Source organism: Falco punctatus (assembly GCF_963210335.1).
Source record: "Falco punctatus genome assembly, chromosome: 14".
Lineage (NCBI taxonomy): Eukaryota > Metazoa > Chordata > Aves > Falconiformes > Falconidae > Falco > Falco punctatus.
Genome location: NC_137594.1, coordinates 1,675,745 through 1,698,933, shown reverse-complemented (window position 1 = coordinate 1,698,933; position 23,189 = coordinate 1,675,745). Strand labels below are relative to the sequence as shown.

Below are 23,189 nucleotides of genomic sequence, written 5' to 3'. Positions count from 1 at the left end.
GCACCTATCTCCATTTCAGCATTACACTTGTAATGTACTTACACATTTCAGCAGGACACCTTTTACTTGAAAGCGGCTTGTGTTCTGACCATAAGAGGTTATCTGAAATGAGAATTCTCCTTTTTCATTACGAGGGAGAGCACTCTCCCTGGTGAGAATATGAATGCTTTGGAAAAGCGGAGCTTTCTTTGGGACATGTCCAAAGCTCCAGTGACTTCTCACAGTTGTCTTAGCACTCCCAAGCAGGAAGCAGTTCTGTTGTGTTCCCTTTTCTTTCATAAGCTTAACTGCTATGTTCCTAAGAATAAAGTTTAAATAGAATCACAGTTTACTATTTAGTAAGGAGGAATCTAATGTTGCTGGTCACAAGGCATGTTGTGCTTCTAAAAGGTCCTTTGATACTGTGGTGATGCGAATGGTTTAAAAATTTCAGTATAGTGTTTTCTGTTGGTGGTGATGAGGGAAGGCTGGAGAACTTGGATTTTGCTGTAAGCCCAGATGCCTGTTATTTAGCCTGGTTAGTCTGTGTTTAGAAACCTAAAAACGTTCCTACAAAAGGGACAACGTGTGTGCGTGCACTAAGGTGAAGTGAGTAAAATAAGAAAAAGAGCGCTTACAAATTTCGGTTTGCCATCATGAACCACCAGCTCTTTGCACTTCCACTGTAATATCATCTGATCAGCTTCACCCACTCTTTCCTACCTTCTTGGAGTTATTTTGCTAAATCATTCCAAGGCCTCTCCACTCTCTCCCTCAGACAGAGCTCCTGTCACCAGCTGCTGGGACTGATCCAGGTACATGTTGACCCAAGAATATATTTTTGTTCAGACTCATGGTAACGTATCCAGCCCTTTCACAGATAGGTTTTGTTCAGTTCTTTTAACGTAAATTGAACTGATTTCACATGTGCGTAGCAGTTTATACGAGGTGAGCATCCCTTCTAGCAGTGTCGTATTTCCTTTAGTGTATCTTCTGGATGTGTTGCTGCTTTTGCAGTTCTTTGGGAAAAGTGGCGGTGAATACCTTTCGCCTGGGACTGGATGCTGGCTCGGTTCCCACTGATAGCCGAGTGTACCGGCATGCTTATTATTTGGCTTGGATACATTGTTGTTGATGTGCTGCAATAATAAGCAAGTCCAGTGTCATATTACTTGATTATTTTTCATTAATATTTCAATTCTGAATGTTTTGTGCAGTTTCAAGAAGTACATAACAAAATCTTGCCTTTCTCAGATTTAAAATTTTGTGTTGTTGGATATTGACCTGATGTTGGGTGCTGTTCTGGTCAATATAGCCATGTGAAATATAATTTTCTGAACTGTCAGTATAACTGGCAGGAAGATCAAAGTTACAAGCAGCTGATCTCAGATGAGAGATTATAGGAGCAGGATAATCGGATAAAGGGTGGTTGAAGAAATTTGACACTTAAAATACTTTTTGTAAATCTGCCTGTCCCCGTGTGTCCTGGATTTCAGTAGTAGAATTTGCAAAGCTTGGGCTCATCTAGTTAGGGTATTTTGAGGAAAGATACAAGATTCGGAACTCTGTTGTAAACAGGATGTGTAATAACTGATGACATGAATGCAGGTGAAGGTTTGTATGTGGAAATGAGTGTGTGTGACTCTTGGCTGATCATGAGTGATTTGTTATTTTGTTTGTGTGTTGATCTTGTTTATATTTCATAATAGTAATCCTGAAATGCATGTTCCTCTCTTCCTATATGGAGAAAGAAAATGTGTTTAGGGGAGATGCTGGGTACAACTGGAGCTACTTCTAGCAAAAAAACCCCAGACACTTGAGACCAACTAATCTATTTATCGAGAGGATTTGAAATTGGCAGTAAGTTACAAGACACTTTGTGCTGTTGTGTTGGCTGGCGGAAATGTGACTCATTGATTCAACACAGTGGCTGCTGAAAACAGGAATTCTGTCTATATCTTTTTTCTTGCTAATCAGATAGAAATATGTAATATGCCGAATTTTTATTTTTGCCTTCAAATGTAATACTACATTTACGTAACAGCCTTTTCTTTTTTGTGGGTGTTTTCCACATGAATAAACATAAAATTTTAGCAGAAAATTTCATGTACTTTGTGGGTGTGTGCACACGTATGTAAAACATAGTGATAGAGGTGAACTGATGAATAGGGGAGGGAGCTTTAGCTATTTAAATAGAGTATCAGGCGTGGATGGAAACTATATCCTCTGGGGAAGAATTAGTTTCCTTGCAACAATTCTAATCTTTCTGGAATCTGTCAGTTTTTGCTTTAATGCTATTTATAGTGCAGCATATATAAACATTGGCCTGTGTTTAAGTGAAAACACAAAGTTTCATTTGAAGTCTGATTTGGGTAGAGCAGGTTTGTTGCAGTAAACTTTCTTAAGGGTACCAAAACAATTTCAGATTCCTCAGAGAAGCTTGGAACGATAGCTTCCCTAGTAATCTAGCTCTCTAGAGATGTGGTTTAGACTATGAAACTACATCTGTTCTGAAGACAAGCCAGGAGTGGGTTGGGGTTTTGTTTTGATTTGTTTTGTGTTGCTTGATTTTTTTAAAGCTTGATTTTGAATTTAAACTTCTGTCATGTGTTTATAGAATGGTTTGGGTTGGAAGGGAGCTTTAAAAGTCATCTAGTCCAGCCCCCATGTCATGGGCCTTCCACTAGATCAGCTTGCTCGGAGCCCTGTCCTGCCTGGCCTTGAACACTTGCAGTGATGGGGTATCCGCAGCCTCTCTGGTCAAACCTGTTCCAGTGTTTCACCACCCTTGTTGTAAAAAATGTCTTCCTTATCTAGTCTGAATCCCCCCTCTTTTGATTTAAAACCATGACCCCTTGTCCTGTCACTGCAGGCCCTACTGAAAAGTCTGTCCCCATCTTCCTTAAAAGCCCTCTTTAAGTATTGAAAGGTCATTATAAGGTCTCCCCAGAGCCTTTTCCTCTCCCGGCTGGACAACCCCAACTCTCAGCCTCTCCTCAGCTGTCTCAGCCTGTGCTCCAGCCCTCGGACCATTTTGTGGCCTCCTCCGGACCCGCTCCAACAGGTCAATGCCTTCCCTGTGCTGCCGTAATCCCATGGTTTTGATCTTTTTTTCTTCCTCGTGTTCCCCAGTAGACCTCCCATGTTTTCCCCTCGCTCCTGTTTGGGACTTTTCTTACGCAGCGTTTCCACACTGCTGGGAAGGGAGGTAGGTTATGGGGAGCCACAAGAGGACAGGGGAAGATGACTTCCCCAGCTTTTCCAGGCCTGAGGAGGTATTGATGGTGGCTGGGGCTGGGCTGTCTGTTTTGGACCTTCATGGTGCTGTTTGTTCTCCTCTTCCACCACATCTGTGTTCTCTTAGGCTGTGCCTCGTAGCTGTGTTCCCTTCCATCCTAACAGCTAGCTCTGTCCTCTTGTATTTACAGCTGTCAAGGCTAATGCCAGCTGCTCTTCCAAGTGTAGGGCTCATCTTCAGTTTTAGGTGTGGTATCCCAAGTGCATCAGCATAAAAGCCAGGTGTCATGTTTTAGACCATGTTTCAAGTAGTTCGGTCTTTCATCAATGAAGCATGAAATTAAATATTTGCTCTTAATAGTCTTGTGATCTTTGGGAATGTGCTTCAGTTCTAATGCTAACTTTTCTTTCCTTCCTCCTCTTTGTCACGTTGTTAGAATTACTCACAAAGATTATAACTGTGCTTGTTGTGGATTTCTGTTAAAATGTATGTGCTCCCTGAGGAAAAAAATATGCTGTGGGAGTTTTGGATCTGAGAATCTCTTTAAAGCAGCAAACTTGACAGAACCTTCATGATGTTTGAGAGTTAAAAATAAATTTCTTAAACAAAAAACACCTCCAACAACTAACCTGAAGAGAAACACTCACTCTTACCTAATAACTCAGCCTTTGGAAATGAGGCTTTGTATTCAACACCAGATATCTTATGAGTCATGATGGAATTATGGTGATGAGTAACTCTCTCCTCAAAGAGGATTTCTTGAGAGACAGCAGAAAGGAATGAAAAATGTATGTATATGTGTTCAACGTTGTTCTGGTTTCAGCTGGGATGGACTTTATTATCTTTCTAGGAGCTGGTATGATGCTGTGTTTTGGCTTTGATGTGAGACTTTTCAGTTCCTCAGGCCTTGCTAGCAAAAAGGCTGGAGGGGCACAAGGAATTGGGAGGGGACACATAGGGAGGGGTATCAGAGCTATAAATAATTCACTTTTATGTTGCAAATCCAGATCTACTTGAGCCACTTCAATCTTGGCTGCTTTATCTACCTGCTGATTGTTTAAATGTTCTTGAGTAGCTCCACTCTTGGGTACATGAGCATCTATATGATGCACTTTTACAACCAGGTTCTCCACCCGAGCAGCGATACCCTGCCATAATGCAGCAGCCCAGATGGGTTTACCTCTGTGTTGCCAATTGCTCTTCTTGCATTGCTGTAACCCTCCCCACAGGGCGTTTGCCACCAGCCGTGTGTCAGTATAGAGGTAAAGTATCGGCCACCTTTCTCGTTCAGCAGCATCTGAGGCTTCCCGGATAGCTTTCACTTCTGCAATCTGGCTGGATGCACCTTCTCCTTCAGCAGTTTCTGCAGCTTGTTTACTGATGGGTCCTGCTGTATTGCTGACCCAAACTAGCCAAAGAGATACTCCATACCATAGGATGTCGTGCATGGTGTATATATACCTGGGGGGCTGGCTGGGTGGGCAGGCTGTCGCTCTGGGACTGGCTGGGCATCGGTCGGCGGGCGGTGAGCAGTTGCACTGTGCACCACGTGTTCCTTCTTCCTTTCCCTCTGAATTTTATTCTTCCCCTTCCCCTTTTCATTATAACTGTTACTGCCATCATTGTTATTATTTTTCTTTCATTTTTATTCTATTTCAGTTATTCAGTTGTTCTTATGTCAACCTGTGAGTTTTATGTTCCTTTCCAACTCTCCTCCCCATCCCTCGGGGGGGTTGTGGGGGAGTGACTGAGCAGCTGTCTGGTACTTAATTACCAGCCGGGGTTAAACCACAACAAACATATATATAAAAATAAGGTTTCTATACATACGTGCACATACACATACGCTGTGTTACAATCCCTCATTTTGGGGCCCCTCACTAAACATTTCGTATTACAGAAATACTTGGTGAGTTGCTTCCAGTGTCTTAGACATAAAAGAATATTCAGCATAAGCAAAGCTGCCTGTCAAGTGACTGCATCAGCTTTAAATATTGCTACTACTCCTCTAGAGGCAACAGCCTTCCCAGCTCTGGCACAGGGAAGAATTAAGCCATTCTTAGATGGCTTAATAGGAAGAATTTGTTCCAGGGTACACTTGGAGCTAAGATTGCTTTTTATCAACAGTGCTGAATGGGCATAATTTTCCATACAAGAGGTAGTGACGGATACCTCGGGTGGTAATTACAGTGCTGCAGCTGCTCCAGCACCGAACACCTGCCTATGGCTGGCTTTTCAACTGAAGGGAGCTCTGATTTTACTAACCTCCTGTAAGTAGTAGTACCAGTGCCAGCCAGAAGAAAGGCTGATGCTCACTTACAAGGGATGGCTGGCTGGAGCTATGGTACAAACTGCTGGCTGCAGGGGCAATAATACTTAGAGGTGCAGGGAAGTCAAGTAGGGAAGCACTGTCTCATGTCATAACTGTATTTTTATTCAGCTGGTATTTGTGCTTTTCATTGTTGTGATAAAATCTGAACCTTTCATTCTTGAATTAAGAATTATTCATCTTGAATTAAGATACTCATTATTCATCTTGAATTAAGATACTCATCTTGAAAAAAAATTGTAGTTCAGTAGGAACTAGACCCACACACACCTTATGGTTTCTAAACACCGCATTTTATTTGGAGGGTTTTTTTGACTTTCCAATAGCTGTACCAGCAGCCAAGCTTATAGGAGTCAATAGACGTCTTCTCTGAAAGCTGCCTGCCTTTCTGTGGTTCACAGAAGCTTTCTCAGAACGCAGCATGACAAATATATAAACATCTGCAAAATAGGCAGCGCCGGCTGTGTTTCTGTGCATGTAGAATGTGAGGTGGCTCAGGAGCATGAGCTGGACTGGCTTGTTTTTAGAAAGGTGCAAACGCACGTGTTTAGTTCTTTCATGTAAATTCCCCAGGATTTGTACATGAGGGCTGGGTTAACAGCTTGTGAAAGCAAACTGAGAACCCAGATTGAAAATCCCCAATAGCAGTCAGCGTAAGTGCATTAATAGGGTTCTTGCTCTAATACTTGTGTGTATTAAACCACATTTGAATTTACCGTGACACCTGTTGACAAACTGTATTGTCCTGGCGTCTGTGCAGAAACTGCCTGGTAGTGACTATTTAAAGTAGTAACCTGACTTCTTGGCTTCCCATTTCTGGATTTTGCACTGTCCTCCCTGTTGTTAAAACTGAATACAGCTGCGCAGAGTGCTAAATGCCATTAGATCAAATATGCTCCTTTTTGCAAGGCAAATGACGCACAGCCTCTCTGCTCTTCCTTCAGTGGATGGGCCAGCCAGAACTTGACTGGTCGATTTTTAATCTTTTTTTACCCAAGGCAGGGTAGGTAACAGTTGATCTTCTAGTGCCCTTTTTGTTCTTGTTCCAAGAGCGAATGAATGTCTGTTGCATCTCTCTCCCATTAATTTAGCACTTGTGGTTCACTGGAAGAAGTACATTCAATAAAATAAGACAACCCCCCCCCCTCTACTTTCTTCGCTGTCCTCAGACATTTTTGTTCAAATATCAGTATGACTTCTTTTTTGGTTATTTAGTCAATGAATATTTTTTGTTTTTACTTTGTACTTTCTGCACTCCCTTCCTATCTTAAAATAGAACTGTGCCTTCATAGTCCCCTTCCACCTCATTGGCACAGCAGGCATAAAGAGGTAGTATTTGGCCAATAACAATTTTAAATAGTTTAGTTTGGTTTGTAATTTTTGCATTGGATTGAAGTCTGTATGCACATGCAGCTTAAGTAAAAATTGTAAGATAAAAAATAAAGGCCTGATTCTCTGATTCACCTTTTTTAATAAAGGCTAAAATTTAGAATACATTTAAACAACGTAAGAGCTCATACACATAAAAAGTACATAATACTCCTGCTTAATAAAATGTGTTATCACTAAAACGAACTAACCTTTTTTTGGAAAAGTAAATGAAGTATAAAATGAGAAGCACCATTGTAACTATATCTTTACATAAGCACTTTTAAACTGGTCTAATTTATTTTACTTTGAAAGCCAGTTTTATGGTGTTGAAAATCACTAGCTCAGGAGAATATGAGATTAGGTCTTAATATCTGAGGAAAGTTAATTTTAAAAAGGCAAGTCCTCTTTGAGGGAAATGCTAATGCAGCTGTTCCTCATAATAAAACAGGAGCAAAAGCATGAATAAATGTTTGCCTTTTTGCTTTGTCTTTTGTGCATTGTAAGGTCTTCATTAAGCACAGGTAAATATATATTCTCAGCATTATAGGGTAACTTTTAGAGAAAACCTCTGCAGAGGTTTCTGTTTGGGATTGGGATTGCAGCCTCTAGTTGCCAATATTTGGATTATCATTTTAAATTAAAACAATGTTGTTTTGGTTATTTGTTATGGTACTGAAAAGTTAGTTCTCTGAAAAGTGGGTGTAACTGGAAAAAAAAAAAAGGATGATGTTGCAGCAGATGGGCCAAAGTTTGCTGGGCTGTGGAGCTGACTCCAGTTACACCTCGCTGCCAGTTTGCAGCTGTTGTTGGGAGTTGCTTGTGATTTTGTACATGACAGGCAAGTCGTATCCCGTAAACAGCATTAAAAGTTTTCTTGGGCTCTTTTTATGCCAGTTAGTGGTGGGAGTGTTTGAACTCTTACCCAGTAGGGTAGCTGTTCTGGTTTGTGGCATTTGGTATGTGTTATATTTTTAATACAATTATGTGTTGCTGGGTGTGCATATACGTGTGTGTTTCCTAGAGTATGGTTCACTTTTTACGGGGCCTAATGCAATTAAAGCTTTTTAGTTAACAATTTTGTGAGTTTTCTAATTTTTACAGAATTGCTGCACAGGTGTATTTTACTTGAGGATCAATTGAGTATAGTTGTTGCTTCATGGGGGGGAAAAATTCTTCTAAAATGCACAATTGAGTTTTCCATATCTGTTTCAGACACCTAAATAATACATAGAAAGGCATTTAATGAAGTTTTGTGGTGTGGAATTGTTGATGCAGTTTACAGCTGTTCATCTAGGTTATTTTCATCTCCAAATCGAGTGTCTGAAATGATGCATCTTTGGTGTATGCCTGGGAAGAGGTGCATTTACAGCTGTGTGCTCGTGCCTGAGCAGTTGTTCTCTCTGAGTAAGAGCTCAGTGGAACGTTCTCCGTCTCTGGGTGCGTAGAGAGCTCTTACTACTTGAACTCTGAAGCAGCCATCCAACAGTAGGCAGTGACCTGCTTTGAGCTGTCAGCAAGCATGGGGGGGCAGGTTGAACACGAGGCTGTTGACTTCGCTTCTTGCGTGTCTTGGGTGCTGAAGCTGTTGGGTGAGCTGTGTGTGGTGGCCACAGCAGTTTCGCAATAGAGAAGGTGCAAAGAAATTGCTTAGAGGTTCTGCTATGGTACAAAATCTGCCACGGTTGCCTCAAAGAGCTTTCTGTGTAAACTGGACCAGCACTAGCCATTTCGTTAGTAGGAACTGCTTTCTTTCAAGCATCTTCATGAGTTTACAGCAAAAAGAAATGCCGTAGATAAATGAAAGTAAAGGATCTTACATAATAGGAATTAGCGTTTATTGCATGGGAAGACTTTATAGGATGTTCAGCGGATGATGATACTAAATTAGGCTCTTTTTCCTTGGAAGTCAGTTGCACAATTTGAATTCTGAGAACAGGTTTGCCTTTGATTCTCATGTAATTTTTTCGTATGTGTTGTCAGCCCCTTCATTCTAAATGAGTATAGCTTCTGTGGAAGTTCATGAATTATTTCTTTGTTTGAACAAGTTTGTGTCCTTCTGTTTCGGTCTTGAGAATGTGTATCTTAATGTCTTAGTGGTTTGTTTGTTTTCTGAAATAACTTTATTCCACAATGTTAAGATCTCCAAGTGTTTGTTTGGATTATTGTTTGTATCTTTTAGGAAAAAACATAATTTCTTCTCTCTTACAGAATATGAATACATTTTTGACTAAATTCTTTTTGTTCAACAGAATCTGTCTATGACCTTCTCCCAAAGGAGCTGCAGTTACCACCTTCCAGAGAAACATCTGTAGCATCCATGAGCCAAACAAGTGGTGGCGAGGCAGGTTCGCCGCCTCCAGCTGTAGTTGCTGCTGGTAAGCATTCTCGTTTATTCAGTTGCTTTGTTAAGGTTTGTAACGTTCTGGCCAACATGAACAGTGCTGGCAAAGTTTTGATTGTAAAAAAAGAGCTTGTGTAGAAGTAACAGAGTTCATTCTAGGAGAATTTAGGTAATATAAATTAAACTAACCTGAGTGATCTAAATTATCAGATATTCTATGTTAACGGTTGCTGTATGTCACATATATCTTCATAAGAAATTATCTGTTTTGATCTGCTGTTATTATGCAGCACAGACCTGTTAACTCCTAGAATGCACTCTTGTCTTCAGAGATAATAAATACCTATTTGGAACTAAGGCAGAATGCTGACTGACTGTAAAACAGCGAATTCTAGATAGGATAAAAAAATGGAATGGGAGATTACATTTTGGGCTGTGAAGCTTTTACCAAACTAAGGAGGAGGAAAGGTCATGTTTTCCTTTGAGGCCTGAGGAAGCTTAGTATTTAAACTCCATTCACATGTAGCTCTCTCTTGTAATGTATTACAGAATTCTCAAATACGTGAGAATATAATATACATCAGGATAGCACTTGTATAAACTGAAAAGTTTAAGTTAGTTATTTTTCTAATTGACAGCATAAAAAATGAGGCATGACCTTTTTATCTTTGTCTTTATTTTACTCCCAGTCATGTTTTAGACTTTAGTCTAAAGACTCTGTCATTAATTTTCATTAAACATAAAAATGTGAGGATTTAAGGACAAAGTTCTGGTTTGTGAGGTTAGCTGTAGTGCTGGTTTGCATCTGGAATCCTTATCAGTAACTTGTATATATTAGTAAACAGCTGTGCAATGAGGAAAAAACAATCATTGTGCTCATGATAGATGCATCTTTCTTCATTGGATAAGGGTTTTTTTTGTATAATTTGATCCCCATATTTCTTACAAGGTCATGTTCCACTTTCCTAATTGGTCTTAAATTTTGGCTTGAGAAAAATGTATATATTTAAGGTGAAGATTCAGATAGCTGCATTACCCTTTTTTCTCTCCGTGAATTCATATGCATTAAATGTTTGTGTGAGAATGTTTCCCAGATTTGCATGGTACAGGAATCCTGATCAGAAACTAAAGTGATTGTAGACTTGTCAGAGAAACTTTACAGCACTGCTCACCATTCATGTTTTGCCAGACCTCTTCTAAGACAACCTGTGGATTTAACTGTGCACAGTGGAACTTCGGTCATTGAAAGAAATTGATGGTTTTATTTATTATATTGAAAGGCTTTGATATTTTTATATCACTTATTCAAAAATAATTTGGGCATATATTTCTAAAATCAAGATACGTAATGATCGGTTTGGTTTGAAGACATAGCAACAACGAAATCTTGTAGAAACATATACCTCAAAAACAAGTGGGGAAAAAAAATCCCACAAACCCTGTTACACTGTAAATCCACAGATAGACATGAACTGCTAATTAATTCTGTATCTAACAGAAAAGACTTTAAAACTTGAATGGAACTAAATGTCTGTTACCTCCAGGTATTTAGTGTCTGCTAACAGCCAGTCCAGTTCCTTTTAAAAAAACCTAAGAACGTGTTAGTTGTGTTTGGGTTAAACTGCAGCACAATTGTCTTGAATGAAAAACTTCAAAAAAAAAAATAGCTTTGAGATCTTTTGTTGACACTGAAAGGAGACCTACTCATTCAATTAAGAACACTTAGCAATGTTGGAGATTGTGTAGTTTCACAAAGACTTTAAGCTGAATATGCTGCCGAAAGAGGAGTTTTTCCTGTGTGTGCTGCAGAGCTGTTGGATCAAGGACCTGCTCCATGTTAGAGTTGCCCCGGACGAGTTTGCTGCAGGTCTACAGAAATGCTTTTGGTGGCACAAGGAAAGGAGTAATACTTTGGTGGCACAAGGAAGGGGATAGAAGGAGCAGTAAAAAAGGTGGAGCTAGCTTCTCTCAGTGGCTTTCAGTTTCTGCTGGTTTAAATTGTTTACTGAATTGGGGCTTTGGAGGGCTTCCATCAGAGTTGTGACGAGACAGTTAAGTTTCTGGGTGCCGTTAAAATCAGGATCAGAAGTATTAAGCACAAACAACTATAGTTCTCCAAGATGTTAAAAATTGGTTGGTTAGTTTTTTTTTTTTTAAAAAAAACCAAATGGAGCAAAGACTACTTTTGTTTTCATTGTCTATGTCACTGTCCACTACAGCGAGGACAAGAACAATTCAATCTTGGTCTTCTGTAAACACATGATTGTGATGACCAGGATCATTCAGCGGTGAGCTGTGCTGTGTGCACGTGTAAGGAGAGGTGAGCACTGAGCAGCGTGCCTGGTGCTGTGCTGGGAGAGTGGGTGCCCAGCTTCCATAGGGGTCAGGGAAGGCTCAGCCTCAGCATTTTGGCCAACAAGTATCAGATAGATAGTTGTAATGTAACAGGTTAGTGGGCTTTTTGTCTGTGTTTTGATTTTTTCCCCACTCTTCCACCACATCCTGGAAAGAAAATACATGTATCTTAGATAAATATTTACCTGCAAAACAGGTCTGTAAGCTGTGTTCCAAAACTATAGAGACAGAGCAGAAAGCTGAAAAGAACAGTCCTTGCTCCTCCCTCTGGTGTTGGGAGGTTATATATATGTAAAGTATATATTAAAATATAATACATAATAAAACCCAAGGGTGGTCAGATGGTTGGGTATCTCTGGTAAGTCTGAGGCCAGACCTTTTTTTTTTCCTCTTTAAAGCTGGGGTCAAACTCTTAGGAACAGAGGAAGGAACATCAGTGTCTACAAAAGTTGTAGGTGAGGTTAGGAGGAGAGGGGAATTTACTCTTTGCAGTAGATCTCAGTGGATTGTTTTATAGTCATAGTCGTGTGTCCCCCCCCAAATTCCTGCTGTGTAGTGGCTGGTTAGGATTCCTCCCCTAAGCCATCTTGAGCTCAGCATTCTGAACCGATGCTGGTACCTGCAGCACACAGCGACCTTGGAGGAGGAGTGCTCTCCGGCGTTCTACGTTTTCTTCCAGAATCCCTGGAGCACTTTTGCTTTTCATAGAGGTTAGCTCTATGTTTCCTCTGCACCCAAATCTCTCCACTTTCACAATAGAATAGCACACAAGTGTTTCAGCTGCATTCTTGCTGTAGCTACACCATGTTTCTAGGGAAACATAGAGAAATGTATTCCATTTTACTATTTTTCTTTAATTGTTTTAGGGTTGCTTCAGTGTCTTCGAAAAGTTACTATCGTGTTTTTGAGCCCTGTTCACCCTGCCTCGTGTAGTAATGAGAAGTCTGGCTGGGCTCTGATTTCTTAGGAAAATCAGCCTGGGCTTTCTGCCTGTCTATATGCTTATACAGAAAAACATAAATATACAGAACAACATAAATACATATTTCACATACATATTTTTAAAGACCAAGATTGACTATTCATTTGCATGTATCAAGTCCTTAATAGGCATATTTTTGAGGAGCTGACACTATGCAGACAATAGGGTGAGGAGGAAAGGTGAATTTGGCAACCTAGTAGTGCTCCTGTATCTGTCAGCTCTTACTTGCTCTAAACCCTCACTTCTTTGGGAAATGATAGGGGAACGACAGTTCAGTCTCCATAGCATTGTAGGTAACTTCATTTACTCTTGCTTCTAAAAGGAAAGGCTAATTTGAAATGCTGCTAGCAACACTGTATGTAGAAGTCAATGGCAGGTATGATTACTCTCGATAATGAGAGGATTGCATTACAGGGAACGATCCAAAGTGGTGAGAGCTTTTTACTGCTCCTGTAATAGTTAACACAGTTAGTTCTCTGCTTCCCAAAACACAGAGTAAGATAGTATCTGGCTGAAATTCAGAAACTTGTGGCTTTTCTGTCAGTCACTTTGCTGTGGGGTTTTGTTCCATATAAATCACATTATGGGTGAGAAATATATATTGCTGCAGTTAACTTCTCTGGTTTTTTTGGAGGAGCAGGATGGGCTGTTTTTAGCAGTGATGACCTTGCAGGGGCAGACTTCTAGTTCTTCCATTTGGAAATTTGTTTTGTGATTTACAGAACAGTTTTAAGAGTATGAAAATGGAATGTTACTGATTGGATTTTCATTAATTTGTTAATAAATGTGTATCTCCTATTCATTAATCCAGACAAAAGAGGTATTACCCACTCTCTGAATATCAAACAGGCAAGTATAATTTAATAGAACTCCAGGATTTTGAGCTGCGATGTTCACAACCTGAGCTGCTCTCTCAAGCTTCTAATTCTGTTATTCTTCTGGAAGGTAGAAGGGAGGGAAAGGATCTACTTTTGCTGCTAGAAACTGTTCTCTGTGCTTGCTGTTTGAATTGCAAGTGTCTTTGTTCAGGGGACAGGAAAAGGAGGACTTTGCCTGGTGCGGTACCATAAACACATTAAATATGAATCATCTTCCAGACTCTTGAAATGCATGAGGGTGTCATGCTGAGAAATGTCATTGTAAGCTGTGCCTGGAGATTTCTTACATGAAATAAATGTGCCTGAAGCTTTAATAATGCCTTCTACATAATATTTTTAAGCTCCAGTTGCAAGGAGGGGTGCTTGATTCCTTTCACTTGCTTCTTAAAGGTTGAACAGTTTTTTCGTGTTGATCAAGACTCACTGAACAAGTGCTTCAAATGCTAATTTAAGTCCTTCCTTCACACTGCTAATTTAAGTCCTTCCTCAAAGGTGTCCTTCTAGTTGGCAGGTCAACACCTTATTCTTGTCTTTTGAGGATGATGCAGGAGTATGTTCAACTACACACTTAAAACAACTGTTGCATTTTCACCTTTTATCTCCAGTTACAGGAATGCTCAAACCTTCTGAACCCCAGTGAAGAAAACTTACAGAAACTTGCCCCTCTGCTTATCATCCATTCATTCTTTCTGTAGCAGCTCTTGGAATGAGCTTCTTCAGCTTGTTGATGATCTCTTACTTAAGCTACTCTGTTTTCCAGAGAGGTATACATTTCCATACTTTTTTTAATTGCTCCCCAGGACAGTATTTCCTGCATCATTTCCATTCAGACATTTTCCAGTGCTTACTTCAAATTGGATTGTCCACAGAGTGGTGTTCTTGCTGTAACAAAAGGCTAACAGTTTTTATGTGACTGAAATACATATTTACTGATCTCTTTTTGCATTCTTCATATTTGGTTACAATTAATCTGGGAGGTATTGAATTTTTCTGGCTCCCAAACACCTATAATTGTATCCTGGGCAAATACTTAGTAAAGGATAAAGCTTTACCTTTTCGTGGTCATGTCAATTTTGTGCTCCTTTTTAATTAAAGGGACAAACTACTAGTCCCAGACAGGCATAATTGGCTTTTTTGGTCAGTTGTTGTTGAAACACTTGCCATAAGCATTTTTGGTTAGTTTAATTATGAAAATAAGGCTTTGCTTCACAATTGTTACTGTAGAGAAATGGATAAAAATACTTGCATCATCTATGGGGTAGAGACCAGGTATGAAGATCTGTGGGTCATCTTTCCCACTACCAAGATAAGGCTTTTTCATCATTCTCAAGCTAAAGGTTCTAACAAAACCTCAGAATGGAGATATGTGTGTGTGTAGGGGTGTTTGGGTTTTTTTCCAATCTTTTTTTTTTTAGTAGCTAGAGTCAGGTTTCTTAATTTCTACTTTTAATGAAAATATTTTGTCAGTTTATTATCCTTCCTGGTGTCATTAGTCAGTTTTTCCTGTTGATACAGAAATAATAACCAGAGATTTCAAAGGGGATATCAGTGCTGCTACTAATTCTATTATCCTGACCTTATAATTACACGTTGTAAACAAATTATCAGAAAAAAAGATTCTTCTTTGTAGTTGGTCTCCAATGCCTGTAAAAACTTCCATTTCTTTGTAGGCTTTTCCCTTCCTTTTCCCACCGCCCTCCCAGCTGGAAATGCCTTCCTGTAATTTCCTAGGAGGATGTCTTCCAGGGATTTCTCTCTGCAGTGTGCTTGCTTCAGTCATGTGTCAAATACTTCTTTCTTACAGAATCAATTTAAACCAGATCCTAATGCTCTTTAAAAATGCATCTTCCTGATACTGTGTATGAGTACAGTGCCGTACCCACTCTGGCTCGTTAGTGCTAACACATATGTGAACAAGTTTCACTCCTGCTCCTGGCAAGTGTGTGCCCAGGAGAGCTGTGGTGGAGCTGGATTGCATTAGTCTGGGAGAGTCCGGGCTGTGATGAGCTATGGCTCAGGGCAGTGGAAAGGTTCCTTCATCATGCTGAGCTGTCGGCTGATGAGAAGCCATTGTTAGGAAATGGGAAAGAAAAGGATTTCTCTTACTGTTTCCTTTCAATGGAAACTTTTTAGATGTGTTCTGTGTAAATTCAGTTGAGACATCGTAGTTGTGTGGGATTGTGCATGCACTGAGCATGTAGCTGCTCTTCTGCTTTGAGCAGAGCTTCCTTATAATAACCTATAAAGGATTATATTGATGTACTCTGGACCATCGCTTTTCTTCTAAAGTTCATTTTCAGTCTTCCTGAATCTCATACAGTCAGTAAACCGAATTTTCCAGAACTGCTCCATCAAACACAAGCTGTGCTACCATTCTGAGAGATTTTTTTAATGGCAAATTCTTGCATTAAGTGGCTCCTATTCTTACATTGAAAAGGCTTAAGAATTACTTTGCAATGAGAGAATTCCTTGTTCCTTAATGAATAATGAAAAACCAAGCCAGTGAAGGGCACACAGAGAACAGTTCTACTGTGCTATTCTTTGGGCACCTCCTTGCAGTAGCAGCATTTAAGACTTTGTGAAGGCCAGGTGGACTTCTGAATTTCCTAGGGGAAAAAACCAACCATGTATCTAAAGAACAAGAGTCTGTTTCTTAAATTGAAGTGTTCTTTTGTCAGATCCATAAATCCTGACATCGACATACACTCACTCTTTCAGAGTCACGGGCTGAGGAGGTGACAGTAGAGCTTGAGGAGAGCAGCTGAGGGTCCTAGAGTTCTGACTTGCTTGGATGCAGCGAGTTATCGCCCCGAGTTGGGAAGGATCTAAGATACATGGAATTGGTGTGCGTGAGCCACTAACAAAAGTTCTACTTAGATATCTAAACCTGAGTGTTAATTTAATAACAGATGTCATTTATAACAAACAAAACCTGATTGATTGATGTATTTACCCGAAGTATAATACACTGCTTGGTTCAGCATGTGAATGTAAGGGGAATTTACACTGGGGCTTAATGTAAACTAAATTAACCTACCTATCTTGAATCTGAGTGTTTTTAATAACTGGTGAATTGGATTGCTTTATTATATTTGCTGGGATGCTAGTTTTTTTCTCTATTAATACACTTAACTTGCATTCTAGCTTCGCCATTCAGAGACAGGCATCGAGTGGTGGGTTGTGTGACAGTGTCTGTCAATAGTGAAGACAAATAGTGCCAGAGACACTTAACCCATCCAATCTCACCCAGGGTATAGGTCGGTCTTGTTTTCAGACTTCTTCATAAGTCTCTTTTTTCTTTCTTTCTTTTTTTTTCCTTTTTTTTTTTTTTGTTTTCTTTTTTTTTAATTATTTATTTCTAAATAGTGGATTGATACTGGTTTGAAACTAAACTTTTTGGAAAAGTTTTTGACATTACATCAGTAATAAAAGAAGAAGAAAAGTAGAAACCCAAGTTTGGCATGTGAGGTATTGAAAGCAGGTTTGCAGCCACTTTGTAAGTTCATGGTGGAAATTTTGCACGTAGTATCCTTCTGGTTTTGTTCTGAAATTGTGCTTCTGTGTCCAGTGGTTCAAATAAACCAACTAATACACAAAAGTCTTATCAAGAGTATGACATGTTAGATAAATTAACAAATATAATAAATGGGTATAATTCATATATTAAGCTTGTACACCACCTAAACCTCACCCTGTGTGGTGAGTCTTCGTTTTTGACACTTGTTTTCTGAACATAGTGTAGGGGATCACACGGGATACAGGCTAGGTTCTGAGAAACAGGCGAGTTCTTTAATAGGTCTTTGCTAGTCCTGGCTGTTCATGCACAGGTGGCTGAAAAACTGGTGAAAACAAAAATATCTCCTCTTTATTTGTGTTGACAATGTTAAGCTTTCCAGTCTGGGAAATGACTTGGTTTGCACTCCAGCTGCAATAAAATAAATAAATAAAAAGTCATCAGGAGGCTATTTGTTTCTTTTTGAGGACTTGGTAATCCTTGTTGTAGTTAAGGATCTCTTTGGAAAGAATGAACAAGGATTTCAGGATTGGCTCCACCTAAGTATCTAAAGACAAGACTCCTTCAATGCCAAGTAGCGATTTTATTTTTTTCTTCTTTCTCCTGCATTTCAGACCTTTTTTAGAGGCTGAATGCCTTGTTTGACTTCACAAGATAATAGGATATAGAAATATATATCATTGCCTTAGTTGCTAACTCAGGAGGTAATACAGTTTCTTTGTACAATGCTCTATGTTACTGAAAAGAAAAAGACTGCACTGATTTGCTCATGGGGATGCTCTTTGCTCTGTGTTCCTTTAGTCTCTGATGATATATCAGCCTGTGATTTTTTAGCAGCGTGCATTTGTGTCATGTGTGTTGCATCCCTTCTCCCACTGCCTGCTTTTTGGCTGCTTTTTATTTTCAGAAAGAACCTGAATTATGCAGTCTGTTGGTTGTGAATGTAAATCTGTTCACTGCCTGAAAGAGGTAAATGTTTTGGGAGCAGTAGGCCACCTTTTTAGACTTTCTGGGAAGCCAGTGTACAAATGACTGGTATCATGAACAACTGGAATTTCCTTGAAATTTAGTCTTCCCAGGAGTGGTGCAGAGTAATTACTTATCTTTATTTGCATTTGGAACTCCGGCACTAATCACCTAGTTTTGTTCTTGGTTATTTTCTGTCTTTCATTTGCACATTGCAGAATTGGTTATTATTGATGTGTAAATTGTGATGTGCAAAACAGAACCAGGACTTCCTTATGCCTAATTGTTTGATACCATTCTGCCTGCCTTGGAGAAAAAAAGCTTGTAGGACAGGTGACAAATTCTGAATTACTTATTTCAACTACCTTAATGTTACAGTGACGGCAATGAATAGATTCAGGAGGTTTAGTTTCAACAGTGATCAAAGTTGCTCTAGTGTGAAAGTAGTTTTCTTTTCTCTCTCTTTTTTTTTTTTATTAAGAAAAAGGAAAAAAACCCTAACAAACCACCTTGTGATGCTGGTGCACGTTCCATTTACAATACTGTGGCTGCATACTTGCCATAACATGCACTTGGCTTCTATTCAGTGTTGTTGCTCCAAAAACAATTTTTGAGGCTGTGTTAAAAAATATTCAGTCTTCTATTTCAAAATGTACATACTCATTGAAACTATATGTTTGTTATTGCAAGCACTGTTGAATTGCAAATGAAAAAGCCACCTGTAACAATTCCCATTAATATGTGTCTAAAGAAAGTAACCTCAAATAAAAGAAATGCTTAAACTGGGAAAAGGCGTGTGTATGTTTCCACTCTAACCTGACAGACCAGCGACCAGCTACACTCCTCACACTGGATGTCCACTGGTTGTATTTTGTTTATTATTTGCATGTGGGGGAAAACATCATTCCTCAAAATCAGGAACTGCAAAGTCCTTTCACCTTTTGAAGCAATACCAGTCAAGTTTGAATTACTGAAAACTTTAAACTTCCCCCCCCCCCCCCCCCCCCCCCCCCCAATAACGCAGCACATTCAACCAAGAGATCTCCTTTGGGTACCAGATACGCATGTGTTGTCACTGGCTTTAGAATAAATAAATAAATAAAAATGAGAGCCACGTAAAACACGCAGTGGTTGATTCATTACAGTATATGTGAACTCTTATTTGGTCTACCCCATTTATTTACTTATTAGTTCAAAGGAAGACAAGTTGGCTAAAGGCCTGTGGACTCTGAGAGAACATAAATTCTACTATGTTTCTTTGCATAACTTAGTAATTGCTTTAGTAACACGTTAACTTATCCCCCCAAATAGATTTTAAATGTGTATGTTTGATTGTTCTAATATAACCAGTTTATTTAATTGGCTGTAATATGCCATACGTTCTTACCTCTTTTTAATTCTAATAATAGAGAAGACACTGGCCTGTACATGCTTTAAAACAGTTGCACGTTTATAGATGGTAATGGCATTCATTTGAGGATATATAAAGCTAAAGAGAGGGGCTTTTTTGCCATTACTGTGTAGCTTGATACTGTTTTGATAATCTTATTGTTACACAGGGGTGTCTCTGGTAAATGGAGGAGAGTATAACCAATTTATAATGGACAGTATTTCTTTCCCTTTTAAATGTATAAAGATAACAACTATACACATATTCATACACATACATGCTTTTTAACTTTTAGGGGGGAAATTAAGGAGAAATTGTTTAGGATAGCAATAATGATAGCAACTTATATATTACAAAATGCTGTACCCTTTAAAATAATGATACCGTTACCAGCTCTTTTATGCTTATACTGAAAAGCATTTTGTTTAGTGATTTATTTCTAATTTTATTTTTTCTAGGAAAGTGAGGGAAAAGTACAGTTGTTGCATTTCTGGACAGAATATGCGTGGAACCATTTGATAAGCAGGGTATGATCAGTGCTTGGCATACCCGTTCTAGTGCAGAGCTGTGTATGGATTGTCACTTCAAGCTTTGCTTCTAGGTCTTTTAAAAGACCTTTCTAAAACATTCCCGGTATTTGCTGCAAAAAGAGAAATCTTTGATACTAATCTATTGGAGGAAGGGTCTTCCAATTCTAGAGCTCTGCTGCTTGGTTCAATGTACATAATTATTTATTTGTCAAAGTCTTTGTCATGCACAGGCAAACATGAGATGTGCATACACTGCGTTGTACTGTGCATGATACTGAGTTTAATCTGTTGAAAGAAGAATTAATTTTAAATGGGGGAAATATTGCTGTTCAGTAATCCAGTTCTGCAGCATTACTGCTGTGTGCTCTATGTGTTCCATTTGCAAACACTTGCATGCAGCATATATGCTGTAGGCATGCTGCATATTTCTGTTTCTTTCTGTTAGAGTGTATAAATGATGAATGGAATCTAATTCTATTTTAACAAAACAAATATCCCAAAGAGCAACAATCTTTCTCAACTCAAAGTGGCTGCAAATCAGCTCCTAAATATTGTCACTGAAATTAATATTTAGATTTAATAGTTCTTGCCAATCCTATAATATAAATGTTTTTGAAAAAAGCATTGCATTAATGCATGATATAGAAAGGATAAATTTGCCTTTAAATTGGAATGCAGTTCAAAGTGACTGAATTCTCCAATTTCAGCCACTATATTTGCCAAAGAACAAACTGGAAAATGGAACTGGTATCATTCATCTGCTCCTGCTTCATTGGGAGGTTCGGGGAAGGGACTTCCTATGAAGACAATAGCAGAATAGTTTATTGATAAACTGTAATGACCACTAAATTTTACAATCTGAAGTGTAGATTTGCTTTTAAACTAATTTAGCACAGGAAAGCTGTAAGAAACAGTAACAGTTTAAAAATTCTTTTATCATCAGTCATTGATAGCCCCAGTAATCACAAGTAGGCTGATTTATAGGACGGTTTGCTAAGTTTTGCTGTTAGTTATATATGTGTATATATGGGTAGATTCATCTATATATCTATATCATGGCTGAACATACTTTATTCTGTTACTTTTAAATAGCTTAAATTGGATAAAATAGTTGAACTATCTCTAAACCTTTGAGATGAGACATTAATACAATATTTTGGATTTTAAATCCTAAACAAGAACAATGAAAACATCATGTTCCTCTTAATAGGTTTTACATCTATGACACCAGTAACTAGCTGAACAAACACTTTGTATAATTATGTATATGTATTATATACAAATTTTTGCCAAAATTAGATTACTTCTGTGGTTCTGGTTTATTGCGTAAGATGTGGTCAACAGTGCAGAAACACAGAAAACAGTCTTGCCCCTAGGAAGCTTAAATCTGAATATAAAATTGTTAGTTATTTCTCAGTGAGCTACAGCTGATTTAAATAAATAAATAAAGACCTACGATTGTCTGTACTGCTTTCTCCGAAATGTTTTAGTCTGTGTTTTCAGTTGATTTGTCCATTAAAATACTTGAGTGGAAATTATTATGTTGTTCTCCAGAAATCTTCAGGGTTTTACTTTAATAATCTAGCTGTCCTTTCACATTTCTAAAACAATCTAAAAGATTGATCCGTGCGACCTCTGGAGAAGTTATAATCACATTGTTTAAAATATCCTGCTTAATACAAATTTTTCAGAGGTCTGTCCCAAGCTATGTCTCCGTGCATAAGGGACTTGGCTAATGAAGTCTGAGAGAAATCAGTCTTGGTGACTGAAAGAGTCAAATTACAGAAATTTCATGTCCTCTCGTACCAGCATGTCACCAATACCGATATTTCATCCCTGTTTTGAACCTTCAAAATAAACAGCTGTGTCATAGTGACTGATACCAGTTCCATTTTGCCTACCAACTCAGTTGATTTTATATTTTATTTCTCATTTATGATGGAATAATCAGCAGCTCTTTTTCTCATTTATTTTCTCATATTTTTATTCCAGGATTTGCCTCTGAAGCAGGGAGTGTCTGCATTAAAAATGACCTGTAGTTCTCTGCTTCATAGGTTAGAAACTTATTTTAATATTTTGTGGCTAAGCACAGTCCCGTCTTTTTCAAAAATAAAATTTTCCAACAATAAATGGTTTAATTGGCATTGAATGTGGATTATAAGCATTTTGCATTGGGGCTTCCATTATTTTAGATGAAATGGCTTCTACACAAATAATTAGTCCAGCTGAGGCAATGAAAGCTCTGTTTACTTGCAGCCATTTTTACGAATTAACATTAAGTTTTAAAAAAGTCGATTACTGTGGATCATACTAAGTCTTATTTGGACATTTCCAAAGTACTGTATTAGTTAGGCTGTATTGCTTTAAGCATTTACATTCTAAAACTTAACCAAATTCCAAATATTTGTTGGGGGAAAGAAATCGGTTCATAAATCTCTTTATTTCAATGGGACTGCTATAGCCAGCACACACAGAACCATGTATCTTGTATTTACTTCTGAATTATACACCGCAGATGCTTCTTCAGCTCCTTCCTCTTCCTCCATGGGCGGTGCTTGCAGCTCCTTTACCACCTCTTCCAGTCCTACCATTTACTCTACCTCAGTCACCGACAGCAAGGCTATGCAAGTGGAGAGCTGCTCCTCAGCCGTGGGGGTAAGTACCAGAGGGGTAAGTGAAAAGCAGTTAACCAGTAACACAGTCCAGCAGCAGCAGTCGACGCCGAAGAGACACACAGTCCTGTACATCTCGCCACCACCTGAGGACTTGCTGGACAACAGTCGGATGTCCTGCCAGGATGAGGGGTGTGGATTGGAGTCAGAACAGAGCTGCAGTATGTGGATGGAGGATTCACCCTCCAACTTCAGTAACATGAGTACCAGTTCCTACAATGATAACACTGAGGTGCCACGTAAATCACGCAAACGAAATCCAAAGCAGAGGCCAGGGATCAAACGTCGAGATTGTGAAGAGTCCAACATGGATATATTTGATGCCGACAGTGCCAAAGCGCCTCACTATGTCCTTTCTCAGCTCAGCACGGACAGCAAAGGCAACTCAAAAGCAGGAAATGGGTTGGTATCTGCTTTTTTTTTTTTTTTTTTTTTTTTTAAAAAAAGTCCTATCACCATATGTAAAACCAAACTAATAAAACTCCCCCCGTGCCCCGTCAAGTGTTCTGCTCAGGTTCTCACATAAATCCCTTCCCTTCTCTGCTGTTCTCTTTTGTGTCCATAAGGTCTCATTAGACTTGTTAATCTTTATTTAGAAGATAAAGCTAAACTTCGTGCAACAATTGGACGCAGCGCTGATGAGC

At 38.9% G+C, this 23,189-nt stretch overlaps 1 protein-coding gene across 6 annotated transcripts in view; it reads left to right on the top strand.

Moving 5' to 3' along the window:
• The window catches only part of NFAT5 (nuclear factor of activated T cells 5), a 75,837-nt gene that overhangs the window by 18,354 nt on the left and 34,294 nt on the right, over positions 1 to 23,189 (top strand). For 4 of the 6 annotated variants that reach the window (XM_080365101.1, XM_080365100.1, XM_080365097.1 and 1 more), the window contains exons 2-3: positions 9,167 to 9,292; positions 22,389 to 22,947. In XM_080365101.1, the coding sequence (XP_080221227.1) occupies positions 9,167 to 9,292; positions 22,389 to 22,947 (685 nt within the window). Of the gene's footprint in view, positions 1 to 9,165; positions 9,293 to 16,617; positions 16,731 to 21,865; positions 21,928 to 22,388; positions 22,948 to 23,189 lie in introns of those variants that run through there. The other 2 variants (XM_080365099.1, XM_080365098.1) reach the window with 2 other exon arrangements.